Genomic DNA, 16,341 nt, shown 5'->3' with positions numbered 1-16,341 from the left:
TAAATCAAATTTTATTGTTCCGCTTTGCAAAGGAAATTGATTCGACCGCTTTCGATTCACCGTGCGATCTTTCGGGCCGAGTGATTCGAGTTTAAATCGATCGTAAGGAGGGGTTATTGGATCGTTCGGATGAAGATCGATAAAAAAGTAATCGCTGTTACTTTTCGTTTTACTTCGCGTAATCGCGCGAGACGCGAGGCATTAATTATGAGAGCTATAGGACACCCGTGTCTCTGTCAAAAGGCTCGGCCCGTCCGCTCTGTTTTTCGCGTATTTAATTATACGGGGCATGTCTGTTGCAAAAATATGACGCGCAACGGCACAATTATGTAAAACGAACCGGCACGATAAAGACGTTTCGACCGACACCGAGGAACTGATTATGCAAACGCGACCGGTTGCGTAAGTCTCAGCCACAAAGTTATGAGCCAGACCGGAGACGAGTAATTACTATGTTGCATTTTTGCTGTCGGATCATTGCTGAACATTCATTATTCAAAATGTTCGCGGAAAGGTACGGTTGTCCTTTGTAAATACGAGATCTGACAGTTGCTGTCCATACATGCTGCGACACTAGTACCGAGCTGTTTCGAAATAGATTTTTTTAATTATTTTGCGGCATAAATAATTCCACGAGGAAAGTTGAACGAACTGACGTTACCCCGAGAAACAAGTTTTTGGAGACGCGAGACGTTTCAATTTCCGAGCAGGATGCCTCAGCTAAGGTTGAAATTTCGAATATTTCTTCTTTAATTTTAATAGCAGATATGGAAAAATATCTAAAAATTGAATAAAATTAAATTATACTTTGGAAAATTGGCTGATGGACGCATCGGATCTCGCGCGGGCGTTAATCTGGACACGGAGGCGGAAAGAAAACATTGAAAACAAGCAGAAGCGAAACGTACGAAAAATCGCGTGTTTTCTCGTGGGATTAAGAGAAGACGGTAAAAGCGGCTGCATTTTGCACGAGGAAGCACGTAGCAGGTAACGATAACGCGAAAGGGCCATGGACAGGAAGCGTGTGCATGTCCCGTGTAAAATTCAGAACGCGAAAACCCGTGCGTCCCTATAAAATTGCAAAATAATTTTCAACGTAAACCCTCTAACCCCCTCCAGGTTTGTGGAGGTTGCTTTAAATCCAGCCACGTTTCCCGAAATAATTGAAGCCCGCCACGCCACGCCCACGCGACGCAATCTCGTTACGATTTTATTGCGGCTTACGCTCCGATTTTATCTGGTTCGAACGATTACGCGTTCGCAGGATCCCTCTGTTTCTACGTTTATCCCGCACTTTTTCGCTCCTTTATTTTTTCCACGGCGACGATTCGATCGCCACTTTACGACGTCGCGAGCCCCGTGTTTTCGACGCGAGCATGATAGCGCGAAAATCGCGCGACGTTCCAGTTACCGCTCGATTCCAGAAACGGTCAGAAGCGGAAGAAGCGAACGAACGAACGAGTGGGAGGGAAGAGTTTCGCTTTGACCCACGCTACGGACGTTGGCCGGATGCGTTAATTAAAAAGTAATAACCTCGTTTGCCCGACCAGCCGTTTACCGACGCCGCGTCCCTCGTTGTACGAACGATCGACTTTGTTTTCTTTTAATTTCACCCAGTTTCGGCCGGGAACGCAATAATAATGTCCCGTTGAACTTTCACCCTGATAGGGGACGCTTTATGGGACGGGTTATCTGCGACAGAAGTTGTGGAACGAAAGAGAATCCGACCAACTTCTCCGGTTCGAGTAGAACAGATAATGGACGATCCACGCGGAAGTGGCTTTGCGAGCACGATAAACTTTCGCGAATATTATTTCACGCGATATCTCAAACCCTATCGCGTCCAGATACGATCCTTTGTTTCTTTCCGCGAAATGTATTAACGCGATATTTTTTGTTGAATTTTCCGACAGCGAGAAGAGGAATTTTTTAATGGGTTAATTATGTAGGTTAATGGAAACAGGAACGAGGAGAATAATGTTCCATAAATTTCCGACGAGAATCGCCGATCGGGAGTTCAATGGCGTGCACGCATTTAAACGTTTTCACTTAATTACGCGATTCGCTCGCGGCGCTGGTCAACAGGCGTTTAACGCCAATTTTATACATGGATGAAGTGAAACTCGTGGTTTCGACTCTTTCGAAGTGCCGGATGCCAGAATCTCCGCACTCGATAGACTTCACCTGCTTCTGATAGTTACCGTTCACGCTGGAATTCGATTAATAATTGATTGACAGCTTCTTCATCCGAAACTGTAAATTGAGCCCGATTTCTGGCTGATCTGACGGAAAGCTGAGTGCCTTGGTTGTTGACGGACCGTTGAAAACTTCATTGCTTCCGAAATTGATTCTAACAGTGAAGTAAAATCTCGATTGTTCATAAACTATTCACTACCGACTATCGATTAATTAATAACATTTTTAACAGCATTACGAGGTAAAGATTTCAATAGGATGCTTCTATATTTATACCGAACCGTCGACGAGCGCCTCGTTAAATGATTTCGCGAATCGCGCGAACGAAAACTAATTATCGTTCAATAACGAAGCCCGGCGCGGAACAACGGGGCCGATTAAATCGGTTCGATCGTTGTCGCGTCGTCAACTCATAAACGCGGAAATCATATCGTGCCGAATATATAGAGAGGGGGCGAGGTGCGAAGCGCGGAACAAATTCGCCGGGTCAAAACGCGACAACGAATTTCCGCGACGCGACGTTTTTCATTTGGCCGGATCGCCGTTAATTAGTTCGTTAACCATGGCGTGTACTCTCTCGCATCAATTCCACTCGGCGTGACGCCGATTTTGGTGTTCTCCAAAAAGCGCCGTGACGTCGTCCCGTTGACGGTAGCCGCAGACGAAAAGTCATTCCGTCGAATGACAGAGATCTCTGCGGACGATCGCGTGCGGCGAAACGGGCAACCCAGGATCCCGCATGGTCCCGTGGCAACGTTTAATGAGGCCGGACCGCCCTGCAGGCGAAACGCTGCCCCTTCTAGCAGGACTCCTCCTGAGGACCACGTTGACCATTCGTATTCTCCCGTATGCAAGAATCCGACTTGATCTCTCCAGCCAGTTGTAAATAGTTATTCGAAATGACAGGCAAATTTCGCCTGTCTCGGGTAAAGAATGCCACGGAACAACGCGAAATACTCGCAACAGCATTGAAATGCGAATTTTTCACTGTCACTGTGAATTGATACTCCCGTCACCCTCCATTTCGCAATTTAAACTTTCCATTTGCTGTCTTACAAAATTCAAAAATGTAGATGGTACTTAAGAAACACGTGTTTCTTCTTTCATTGCAAGTACGTGGGGCACGGAGGCAGCTCCTCGGAATAGGTACTCGTCAACGACACAAGGAAGCAACCGCAGGGAAGGATGGAAAGGAACGAGCGGATGTGCCGGCCGGTTGGTAGGAGGAATATACAAATGTGGATTTAGCGGATCGTATCTTCGAGTCGGTCGAGTTTATCTTTTGTCTCCCGAATACCTCTCGTCTTTCTCTATCCATACACGAGGCCCTTGCCAGACTGCTGGTGCTCTCCTCGTCCCTTTTACCGTTTCGATCGAGAAACCAGCGGTTTCTTATTATTCCCCCGCCGTGCACCATTGTGCGAGCCGGACAAAGCGCCACGGAGCCGACCCCTGCCTTATCCGACCGAAATATTCGGCAATATCCGAATGAACGCTCGACCGGAGAGACAGGCTGGAAAGGGACACGACCACGGCGGAGGATGTATTAAAAGTTGAAAAAAGGAGGATCGCGGTGTAGGACGTTGCTCGCGAGGAAGCAGCCGCGATGTTACGGCTGATAATCTCGCTTGGGAACGCGGGACGATTAACAAACTGGTTGTAATTGTTGCTAATAGCGGGGACCAGGATGCTTTCGGGACTCCTCACGCGGATGTTGGCTGCGTTGCCAGGAGATTTTACGGCGTGACGTGTTTATCTCCGGGTAACACGGAGATTCGAGATCTTAACTTTTGTAAGGTGAGCGTTTACGAACGGGGAATGCTACACGTGGAGTTAGTCAGAGGAACGGGCGAGTGAATTTTAGAAACTCATTTTCATGGTCTGTTTGCTGAAGTTCCCGTCTGACGCGAGCAAATCCGGCGGCAGGTATCGACACGGCAATCATAATATATGTACGAATGTTCAGTGTACTGGAATCTAGCGTTACTGACAAGAGATTCCTACCTTGTGGCTGCGATCCAAGCCTCCTGCTATCTTCGGTATTCCTGGTCGAGATCCTCTCAGTTTGACGTCACCACTTCCCCAACATCCCTGTAAAAGGAACAAGAAACATATGATGTTTGGTGATTCTACGTTTTCCAAGTCACCCGAAAGATTTTTGTATCCAATTAATTCATACTGTTCCTTGAATACCACTGACAAAAATAAAACAGTTGTACACGATGAATTAATAAAGAACACCATCAACTGTTACTCGTTTCCTTACAAATTTCATTGCGTAAGCGTTACACGCTAAAACCGATTGTTCCCATGTGTTATATTAATGTTCCTTCTTTTACCAATAAATCATCGACGCTCGCTGATCAAATCGTTTCTCAGCAACATCATTTATCTGTATCCATCTAGCGGTTCCATAGACGGAAGGGAATATCGATGCTACCTGATCCGACCGATCACGACACGATATAAAGTATCCCGCAGCGACATCGAACGATTAAGGTCATTAATCGTGACTATAATAGAAAAGACAATGTAACAAAGAACCAGCGAGCAATCTAGGAAAAAGATCGATCGTAAAGTAAATATTAGCTTTAAGGTGCGTATTCACTGGCAAACGAATTCGCACTGGTTTGCGAATATTTTATTGCCTTCATCAATTCTTAGTCCAAGTACTTAGGCTTTCGACTGTAGGACTTGAGATTTCCCATTCTTGTTTCGCTAAATTGATTAAATACGGACTTACAAATTTGTTAATCTTTTATCTTCTCGTACAAATCCACGATGGAATAAAAGGCCTACCTACAGGCCTGGCGAACGGATTCAAGAATTTCCTGTTTCCACCTCGAAACTCGACGAAACACACGAGATATTCTGCAGTTACGAGCGCACCAACAACCACGTAACCTCTGTCCGTAATAACTCTCGATCCTCTTGGTTCTCTTTGTTCTTCTTCCTCTCATCCACACGATCCTTCTCTCTTTTGCTGTCTTTCTTTCGCCTCTTGCACTCTGCTCAGAGATTTCTCCAAGGAAACCTGCCCCACTGGTCCACTGCCTTTGCTCCGAGACTGGACTCCTCTGCTCGTCTACCGTTTACACGGCCAACACACTGTTCCGCTCCCTTGCTGGCCTTGTTGTCCCGATACTATCGCGGAACACACGTGGACACGTTTTGTCTTCTAATGATCGAAATAGAAATTATTCCGGCCCGCCACCGAAGCTCGACCCTCGACGTCGCGACCACTGCTCCAATTCGACGTTGTACTACCCTGTTATCTGATTTTGTTATCCCTACAGTGGAATTCCGGCTGAATATTGTATTTCACGTACTTTTCATCTTTCAAGAAAATATTTCAAATTTCAAAATTCCTGTATCTACCATTAGTTTTATGAATCGCAAGAAGAATTTCCATTCGCAGAAGCGACTGGCTCATAAATTACATAAATATTCTTCGCGTGTTCGCCGCAAAGGACACGCGTAACGGTAGCGGAAAAGAATAAGTATAGTAATTAGCTGGCTAGCGTGAGTTAGAATAGCTAGTGGAATCTGTGTATTGTTTCCCTCGGCGGTGACAAAACAGAACTCGTGTCACGGTGTTTAGCTCGGCGAGGAGACACGTATCAGGCCAGTTACCGAAATTTCCACGCAACGAGATGTTTTAATAGCCGGCATCGCCGTACAACAGCCTGCACCGCGGCGAGTTTCGTGAAACAAAACAAACCGCTGCAGCCGCGATGGGGTGGAAGGAGAAATGGCAGAGACACGCGTGGTAGAAAACGGCGGCGATGTCGTAGGGACGCTAAGTGGAGAAACGTTGTACACACGGGGGACACGCGGCCAGAGGAACAGAAGCCGTTTCACGGTGCTCGTTTGTGAAACAAGTGGCATCGAGCCGCGGAAGCGTGGAATGAAAAAGCACAGGGGCGAAAGGCAGAAGAGTCGTCGTAAATTCGAAACAGCCGGGCACGCGCGCGTGTCACTTTAGCCGTCGCGCGTATAGGAAGCGATTTACCACGCGTGTACCCTCCACGTGGCTGGGGGGACGAAAAAAAAGGGGTCAAAAGCGTCGAGTGAAATAAATATTTCTTCGATCGCTTCCGGCCTCGTTATTTCCATCGCGCTGTTTTCCATAAGGGTAAATTTTCTCTCGTGACACTGCGACATTTTTTTGTCAGACATTTCTCATGCAATTTGATGTCATACTCTTACGTGACACTGGAAGTCAGCCCTCTGCGATTTATTGCATCCGGTTCCACGCAAATTGTTTTTCTTTTTACTCTGCTAATACCTTGTTTTCCTTCGAGGAATTCGGGGAAATGTAAATTGTAGGCTTTGCTTCATTGTCGTGGCAGGATGGAAACGATTCAGCGGAAATCTCGGCAGCGCGCGGAAGAAAACGAAGAAGTAGAAGGATGTAAAACGGGAGGGTAAAAAGGTAAAGCGGAGGCGAACTGTCGTAAATCCAGCGCAGACTAGGCGAGCACGCGTTCCACTCGTTCGTCCATATCGGAAGCAATTTACAAACACGTCTGTGCCACGTGGCAGGAAAAAGGTCCGCCCTCGAGATCCCTTCGCGTCTTTCTCTCTCTCTGTCGTCGCTATTTTTCGCTGTACTTTCGCCTGGCCATAAATAATGCCTGTAATTCGCCACCCTAGTCGTACCCGCGTCGCCCGTGTCCTCTGCATTCTACTTTGTCTTTTAATGCCTTCCGTTCTAACCATAGATTATTAGTTTGATATATAACATAGGGCGAAGGGGTGGTTCGAAGAGGTTCGAGCCGGCCCATTTCACGTGGCAAGGGCAAGGACTTTTAATTCTACTGAAAATCGTTCTGGTCGTACATACAAATGAATAATCATGCGTGAATTATCATTGATTGGGTGAACGGGCACGGCACAGCGCAAGGTGACCGATCGTGGTGTGCGTTTTACAGCGGCCACTTTAAGGAAATTGATCGCTCGAAATTACGCGATTCGCTTCGCGAGTCAATCGATTAATTAAATCGCGCCGGAATCTCGGTGTATTGTAGCGATCGCTGGATAAAGCTGGCCGATTAATCTGCCTTGTGGCGCGAGGCATTCGTTATTAAACGCTGTGGAAACGCGATTATTTATCGCGGCTGCGATTCACGGTTCTTGATTGTCATAACATTTGTTTCGAGCGAAGCTTCAATGAGTTTAATGCCGCATACAAACGCGCCGGTGGTGGTCTTTTTTTTTAATAAACGCACGTTGCTCGCAACAGCTCGTTTCATTGTCCGTTCAACGTTTGTCATCTGTTAAAGACCACGCTTGGATATGATCAAACGACTTGGAAGCGCATTAGGGCTGGTTCAATGCAATGTGCCGACGTAACGCGATTCGTCGATTTGCAATGCGCGTTCACCGATCCGCGAATGTTAATTGTACGAGCAAATTAAACGTTCGTTTGACAGGTGCGCGAGGCCGAACCCGGGCTTATCCGATATTTTTGTAAACCAACGATTGTTGTGTACCGAAAACAGTGGGATGTAATGAAGTTTAAACGTTGCACGTAGGTAAATGTTGGAAATGGAAAATATAACAAACTTTTACCCGGGACATTGTTACGTTTTACATTTGCACGTTTATTCTTTACGCTCGATCGCCAGTTAATCAAACCTGCTCCCCTGTAACTTTCATTCGTTATAATTTTTCATTTTATTTTAATCCAAGCGAATTTGATGGATTTTGTGTATCAATTGGATTGTACAATGTAGTGCAAAATAAACAGAGCTAAATGGAATTGCATAGTATACATAAAACTTATTCTTTGCCCAATCTACAATGTTGCGAATAATATACTGACTCCTATTACCCCATTTCTTTTATTCTCCTTGCTACCCTTACCTAAGGTAATTTCGTTTCTAAAGCAAACAACGAGAACGTTTACCAAGCACGAAACTGCAAAGGCAATGTTTTCGATGCTCGAAACGCACCCCGTGTTAAACACCCCTCAAAAACGATCCTTTATTCGTCGATGAACGAGATGCAAGCGAATCGTTTGCAAGCTCTTCGAACTGTATTCGCGATGGCAACTCGTGCGAGCACGCGTGTCGCACGTGCGCGTACATTGAAACGCGACGCAGCGTGCGTAAACTCTGCTTCAAGAGTGCAACACGCGTCGATACGCTTCTATCGTGGCCTGAAGAATAACGTCGAACGAGCTCGGTAACTAGGTGTTCACGGTACTAGCTAGCTGGCATCTCGATTTCACATGGCAAACGTAATTTATCGTAGGATCCTGCCGGTAATTCGCGGCGAATCGATCGTCCTGGAAAATTGGTCGCCGATTTTCTGTATATACTCCTAGTCACACCGAGACACGTAATTCCGCTCGACGTGTTTGCTCATATTATCGTTTCAGCGATAGGAAATCTCTAGGGGAAAATTTTGCTGCGCGTGACTTTCCTCGATTAATCGAGCCGCGTAGGGGGTGAGAGGAGATTTAATTATTCATACCGGTACAAAAATATTCTTGGATTTTAAAGACACCAACACGGTGCATGATGTCGATAAATATTCTCGTTTCGTTTGATATTTATTTCAAGTATATTCTCTTATAATCACCGATAGTCCAGGCAAAAATTAAGCAAATTTACCTTAGGATATCTCTGAAGAGAAACGATCTCCATCTAACGCAGAGTATCGAGTAAGAGATACACAACGATGATGTCGGGGGAAAGGTTAGAAATTTCACCGGAAGTATTCGAACGCGCGTGACTTTCCACGATTAATCGAGTGACGCGTGAAGCAAAGGTGGGCGGGGAAATTAATCATTCGTCCCGGGTACACAGGGATCGCAGTGAAATCGTTAAAATGCGAACGCTCGTAGTACGAGCAAGTCGATCGAACAAGTTGAGTCGGGTGAAATTCGAAGCTGGCACACGGTCGAAGGGTATTTAAAGCTGAATAAATCGTAAAACCGGCAATGGGGGAGTATAAGTCGCTGGTGCTCGTAAACGTCGTCTGGAAATGAGTCGGTTTTATTCCCCGATATAACCTACTTTCGTGAGAACAATACGCGTTATCTGATGCCTGGCAGAGAGAAACGTTTCCGCGGCCGTGGATAACGATCTCGCATAAATACGGATCATAATTCCGTGCCGTTCAACCTACACCAGAAACAATATATCTATGCCATTGGACGGGATCGGTTGATTGGCACGCTTGCTGATTATCTCGATCAGCCCGATTGTCCTTGTGAAATTGTGCCGAACGCCTTGGCTGATCCGCGACCCCCGTTTCCACTTATTCGCCCTGTTCTCTCGCTTTTTCCCGTCCGAGACATTATCGCGCTCTTCTGTAAATTGAAAATACAATCCGGTGAACGGAAATCCTGACCGAAACACCGCAAATATTTCCTCTTTTCGTGGCTCGTTCGAGAAACGACTGTCGCGTACAATGCTTCGAGCCGTAAAGCAACGTATGACGGGGATAATGCTCTTGCTCGACAACTACGAACGTCGTTTTTACTGTTATTATCGGTAATTAAACGACCCCGACGGCTACGTAATCGCGCTAATACGTCGGCGATTTTTGCGCAACGCCGCCTCTTTCTTCTCTTCTTTTAATGCTTGCGATAAAGCTTTTGATGGCTGACTCGAAGTGACTGCGAAGGCCGTTCGAATTCGATAGGACGACAATCTGCTCGTAAACGGTTGGTATGCGAGATCAGAGGACTTGCGTGATGGAAATTTTAATTCGTGTCTAATCCGATTGTATTCGCACATCATTCACAGTTTTAATCGTCTCTTAAATGTAAATCCTTTTAACTGTGAAATGTTAGAAAATGGTATAAAATTTTATTGCGATCGTGGTAAAAGAGTATATATGATTTGTTCCAATTTCGAGCACCATTTAAGAATAATAGAAGCAACGGGGAATGCGATACACGAGCAAATGAAACGTTCGATCCTGTCAAAATCCCTACGAACGATCACGTTTCATTCCTGACGACACGAATCGAATCATTTTATCGCGCATCAGAAATTACGGCGGCATCTTGCCGGCTCTACCTTCCTGCGGAGCCGAAGATCACGTCGAAGATCCTCGCGTGAGAAACGCAAACTGCAATTACGAGCGGGCGTGCGCGCACGACATTTTACGTCCTCTGTCTTACTCTCGAAAACCCTCTTTTCGCTCGTTCACGCGTACAACGCGTATCTCTCCTCCTCTTTCCTCTTTTGCCGTGTATCTCTTACCTGCCTGCATCAGCTCGAGAAAGTTACGACGGCACACACGACGCCGCGTTCATAAAGCCCTTGCTTTTCAACGGTGCGAAGGAAGATTCTCTTTTTTTTTTTTATTTTCAAGTAATACCGCGGACGATTTCGCGAACCCTGAAATTTGTCCGGACTCCAGGCGCCACGAGCTTTCGTGCAACGATATTTTTATATCTTACAAAGTGCAACGTTAAAGAGAAGGCGCGTTATAAAAATTCCTTACATTGCTTGAAGGATAATTATTTGTCTTCGTTTATTTATGAATAAATGAACGTGAAAAATCATTTCGCGAATGAAAAGTGCTGACTGTTTGATTATTGGGTCACGTTGCATTCCGATAAGAGATGATTTCTCGAATTCAGGAATTTATTAAAGGCCCAGGGGTTTCTCGTGTCGTAATTTTTCCATCGCGGCCAGGTAATAAACTTCGCGCAACCTACTAATCGTGTAAGGCCATATTAATCGAAGCCGACGGATCGATTGCGAAACCGCAATGCGGGAACCGTTGGAATTGCAGGTGTTTTCAATTGACCCGCCGTGCAATAAATCAGCGGTACTTTCTTTATGGAATTTCAGATATCTGCGACCGAGATGGGCGTGAACGTTTCGAGCGAATTTTCAAAGTCGCGCCTATGAGACACTTGGTCTCGAAGAAACCGTGTTCTTGGTTAATTTCACCGTTCTCCACCTAGTTTTTCGCGATTTGATGCTGCGAGAGTCATCTCTAACCCAGATTCTCGCGGACATGAAACGCTTGGAACATATGACAAAAATTTTTGATGATTTTCAGGGTTCCTTGAATCTGGGGGTGCTTTGAAACCTCTGTGTTAAGTGGATGATATATTAGTTCAATTTCAGAAGTCACGAGATCCTATGCTCCCAAGGTTCTTGAAATATTGAAGTTTTAAAGCTTTTCAAACATTCCCAAGTTCGAAGAGAGTTGAGAACGATATGACTGCCTCGTCTTTCATTCGAACGCTTAAGCCAGCCGTTCTGCAAATTTATCTGCACAGGTCCGTGACCCATCGAATTAATTTCATAGGTGAAAGCATTTGAAAACGCGTTATATAACGCTTCCTGGTGAAACTGAATGCACGTAATATAATACAATGTTGCTGTAAGTATAGAAGTGAGAAATAAATATTTTCAGCATCTTGAAATTGATCCATACTTGTCGCTTCGTTATTTCTGAAGAAGATACCAAACGATTGCAAATCCCTTATTTCAAGGAGGGAAAGATGGAATTAAAACGTTCTCCAGTAAAGAGAAGCCAGATTCCATTCAGAAATTCTCAACGCAGCAACATGAAGGGAACAGCTGACTGCTGTGCAAAGAGTGACCGTAAAATCCTGCAGATTCTAGTGCGTTTATTCCTATTCCCCGCGGTAACGAAGCGGAGGTCGCTTGTAAACTTCATCGAATACGCCTAGAATTCGTACGAATAAACTCTCCGCTCGTAAAGTTATGCATAATAAAGCTTCAGTATGCAGAACGCGTAACTCCGGCTCGAATCCTTCGATAGTCTCGGTTTCGATCGTTTCGCATAAGTTTCCATAAAACCGTCGCGCGTAAAAGAGCGCGCCAGATTAAACAGTAAACTATGTTATTCCCTATCGGCGAAGCATTAGGCGTGAACAATTGCGAAGTAAGTACCTTTGGTACGATGTAACAATTAAAAAAATTAGATTAGTATGTCGTGATTTACTGTCAGGTGGAAAGATGCCCGTACTGCTACGATTTCAACAGAGATCGCACGCAATGCGAGCGACCCTTTCTCTGCGTTCCGAGCCCGAGTTCGATCGCTTAGTGTAATCCAGTCGGTAAAGTGTAAGTGGTTCACCTTGATAGGGCCCTCTTTACCTCGAGGCCCTTCTCTCTCCCTACCACCTTTCGAGCCGTCTTTCCGTTCCTCCTCGACCCAGACAATCGTCTCCTCTTCTCTCTGTTCCTCTTCGGGTCCTATCATCCCCTCCTACCGTCTGGGCCCGATTCCCTTTCCCAGCTTACTCGTCCGGCCGTTTCACCTTCTCTCACCTGCCGTGCGTTTCCTCTTCGTGACCCGAGGGCACCACGGGCTGGCCCGCCCATTTGTAGCGCCCATGTCTGCGACCAGCCGCCCGCGGAGCGATACACAAGGAGCGTGCGTTGTTGTGGTACCCCGTTTCGGTGGCACCGAACGGATAGGGCCCTCGGCTTTTTCGATTGCTCCACTCTTTTGTCCCTCGCTCGTTCTTTTGCATCCGTCCACTTCTTACGCTCTATCGAACCTCTCTGATGATTCTGTTGACGCGAGAATACGAAGCCGAGACGCCTTCGGATAAAAAACGGTCCATTATTTAACCATGCCTTATACGAATTCACAGTCTGTTTGGCAGTTTCTATTTTTTCGATGTTAACCCGTTCGATTAGGCTCGACGGCGGATTACGTGTTCCTTCGTTGCGTGTTCTTGTAATGTTCATCATTCGGTTCGGAATCGCGATCGGTAGGTGGCAATGTAAAGAGTAGCACGACGCGGTAAAGCTGTCGTTCCTTCGATGCTTTTTATGGCTTCAATTTTAGAGGTCTTGACGATTTTCTGTTGCAACGTGGCTGCACTCGACGTCACGACTCGGCTGCTCGTAAAATATCCCGAGATTCCTCGTGATCCGACCCTGTCGTCGTATAACAACTAAAGACGGGTTGGTACAGATAGGTGATTCGATCGTAATCCATCGATTTCGTCTCCTGATCTTTCGGCAAGACACCTATTTCCGTCGGCTCATCCTTTGCTGTCGTCTTCCTATTTTTTTAACTTCATTTCCTTGATACAGATTATCGAAAAATATGCTCCTCCCAATTTTCGTACCCGAAACGGCAATCACGACGATCAAAGTCTTCGAGACCGGATGTCCTTCGATATCTCTACCGGCCGCACGAATTTTCGTTATTGCAATAAATTAACAGGTAGCGGTAGGAGTGCAATCGCTCAGCAGAGCTCGGTTGGTAGTCGGATAATTGACGTTCTCGTGTGACGCGCGTTGGGACGTTCCTAATAACACGTCGAAGAGAGCTAGTAACCGTTCTCGGCTGGACGGCACGGTGCGCGTTAGCGATTGAATCGATTTATCAATCATAAGTTATCGGGACCGACGATCGTATCCAATCGATCTGCTCGACACTAAGTTACGCGCTCGTCTCCCCTCGTATTACATATTTCTGCGTGTACCAGACGTGCACACAGGCTTGCACCTCTCGCGAGATGCGAGATGGCGATCGCGCGAATCAATGAATCGGGATCGCGTCACGTAACGCGAGGAAATTATCGTGCATCCTGTTCGAACGAATAAAACACATCGCGATGCCGGAGAGTACGAGACTGGTAAATGGGATCTTTATTGATATGCCGATCGATAAACTATTTCTCTCTTCCTAGGTCGCGCGCAGATCGAAGATAAGTCCTGATCCTTGCTTTCCGCGTAAAAACATGTTCTGTCCGGTCTGTCGATTAACGTGAACGCGACAGGGATTATTTTGTTTGATAGCGAATGTTCGATGGGCGAGATATCGAAATTTAATGAATATGTTATTCGCGTTATTCTACGTCTGATATCATACGTATCGTTTATTCAATCATTTTATTCAATTAACCAGTTTTTTCATTAGAGGCGCATCTTTTATATATTCAATATTTAATCAGCCGAGATTTTTCAATTCTGTGAATAGTCTTCAACGATAAAGTATTAAACCTCATCCAATTTGCAGTACGTAGAATAGTTTAATCATAGGGACTGACATCTGTCAGTATTATATATATACTCCGCGATTCAATTTTTAATTTGACAGGTCGAATTAAACCTTACAGATGAATTCTTTAGTACAATGATTAAATAGAAAGAAGTACCATGAATAAATGCAGAGATTCTTAAAATATAGAAAATGAATTTCGTTTTGATCAATTTCTCTGGTCTGACGGAACAAAGTGCCGCCGTTCAAAGACATCTAACTCCTGTGGGGATTTATGTTTGCATTTCGATCTATGAGAAACTCAGAATCGCGAAACGAGGGAGGACAGATCTTGAAGGGGGAAGAGAGAGGATTAAATCGAGCATCACGCGGATCGTTCTCTTCTCGTAGTTGGTACCAATGCCAGGATGGAGGCAACACTTTGGCTAAGTCGGTTGGAAAGCGGACGTTTCGCAGATCAAAACTGAGATTGCTGGCCGAAACTCAATCGTAAGTTGGAAACGCGACGTATAATTAGCGCGACTATTGCAACCGATAGCCCGTCGTGCGGTTTGACTCTGTATCGCAGCAACTAATTGACTGTTGAAAGGCGGTTTCGCGGGATCGATTCACCATGGAGTTTCCACGGATGCCACGGAAGATGGTATTAACATGACACCGATAATTTACCCAGCGATTGTAACTAATTGGGGTTAATTAGACGAGCGTAACATGCGTGCTCGTCGACCACTGAAATTTCATTAACAGCCAAGACATTCGGCAGATTATTTGCGATTCAAAATCTAGTCATCTAAGGAGATTATTAGAAACAAAAGATGGACAAATAAACCTGCGATATCAAAAATGAGGTGGAATTAAATAAAAATTGAATACTGCTGATGGTAGTTGGTGAAGGGATTTGAACAGGAAACAGGATTTTAGGTAGGTTTTGGTAAAGCGAAATCTTGTAAGCAACAGAAGCGAGAAGGGAAGGAAAAAGGTGGGCAGACAGGTTACTAAACTATGCTCCAACTAATTACGGAAGTTCCGGAAGAGTCAGTAAAACCATTACCCGGATGATATTTATAAAGTCTAACTATCCGCTAAGGGTCTGTTCTTTTTCCCCTCGTTGTTCCTCAACGCGAGTTAGCGATCGGTGAAAGTTCCCGTTGATCTAATACGAGCTGTCCAAAGCATCAAAAACTTTCCTACCAGCGTCTCTTTAGAACCCAACCGTCTCCGTGTCTGAGCTTTCTAACTAGAATCTATAACGATTCTGAATGAACACATCGATCTATCTAAATTTTCAAATTATCGAAGCCTTTTAATCATAAACCTACGGTAATTAGGATGAAAAATCATTATTAATTATTCCACACGGTACCAGCAGCGCTAGTTAACCTTGTTAGCAACAACAAATAGAAGTCAGCTTGCTTACACCGCTTACACCGCAACTTTGTGTAACTTCAGCTTTAACCTCGACCACCTGGACGAGCGAGAGAGCTAACAAACAGCACGTGACCACGAAGAACGTTCTTTATCAGAGGCAAGACGATTAAAACTTCAACGTGGCGATTGATGTCGGTCGACCATGTTCCACACAATTTTCTCTGTTGTTCCTCGTTTTTTTCATCCGCCACGTTGTTGCTCGTTGTCGACACGTTCGGCCAGTCCGCGGACGTGTATCGCAGGAGTTAGCAGACTCATTAATCCGGCATTCCTTCGTTCTCGAGGACGATTAAAAGGCAGGCCGGTTACGCGCGAGCTTCTTGTCGCATCTCTCCTCCTATTACGGAATTTTGTTGATCCTCGTACGGTTCGATCGAGCGAACGTGCCGTGTGGAACAGTCCGCTAAATGATTCGACGCGTCCATCCGATTCGCGGAACTTTGCGGATTCCGGTCGATCCATCGTCATCCCCTTTTCCGTCTGCCCGGCGACGCGTGCGTGTTCTTCTCGATCCTGAGGAATCGTCCCGCGGTATTGGGCGCTTGGTATGCGCTCGGAATTCTCGCGCGGATTTTTACCATCTATATATTCCGTCCGTTAATCACGCTTCCATGAAGACGTATAGACGCCGAACGAGGACGGTCCAGGAAGCATTCGTGGGATGGTACTTTCGGGGATCGCGATTGAGCAGGTGGACGAAGGTTACGAGGAGGGATGACGCATTGTACTCGTGAAATTTTTAAACGTAAG

General features: G+C 45.6%; 1 protein-coding gene across 1 annotated transcript in view; it reads right to left on the bottom strand.

Moving 5' to 3' along the window:
- Window positions 1-16,341, bottom strand: part of LOC114874872 — a 175,403-nt gene that overhangs the window by 116,301 nt on the left and 42,761 nt on the right. Inside the window, exon 3 of the mRNA XM_029184573.2 lies at window positions 4,201-4,287. Coding sequence (XP_029040406.2) covers window positions 4,201-4,287 — 87 coding nt within the window. The remainder of the gene's footprint in view (window positions 1-4,200; window positions 4,288-16,341) is intronic.

Source organism: Osmia bicornis, chromosome 13 (genome assembly GCF_907164935.1).
Source record: "Osmia bicornis bicornis chromosome 13, iOsmBic2.1, whole genome shotgun sequence".
Classification (NCBI taxonomy): Eukaryota; Metazoa; Arthropoda; class Insecta; order Hymenoptera; family Megachilidae; genus Osmia; species Osmia bicornis.
The sequence above is the reverse complement of the archived record's forward strand: the minus strand, read 5'-3'. Positions and strand labels throughout refer to the sequence as shown.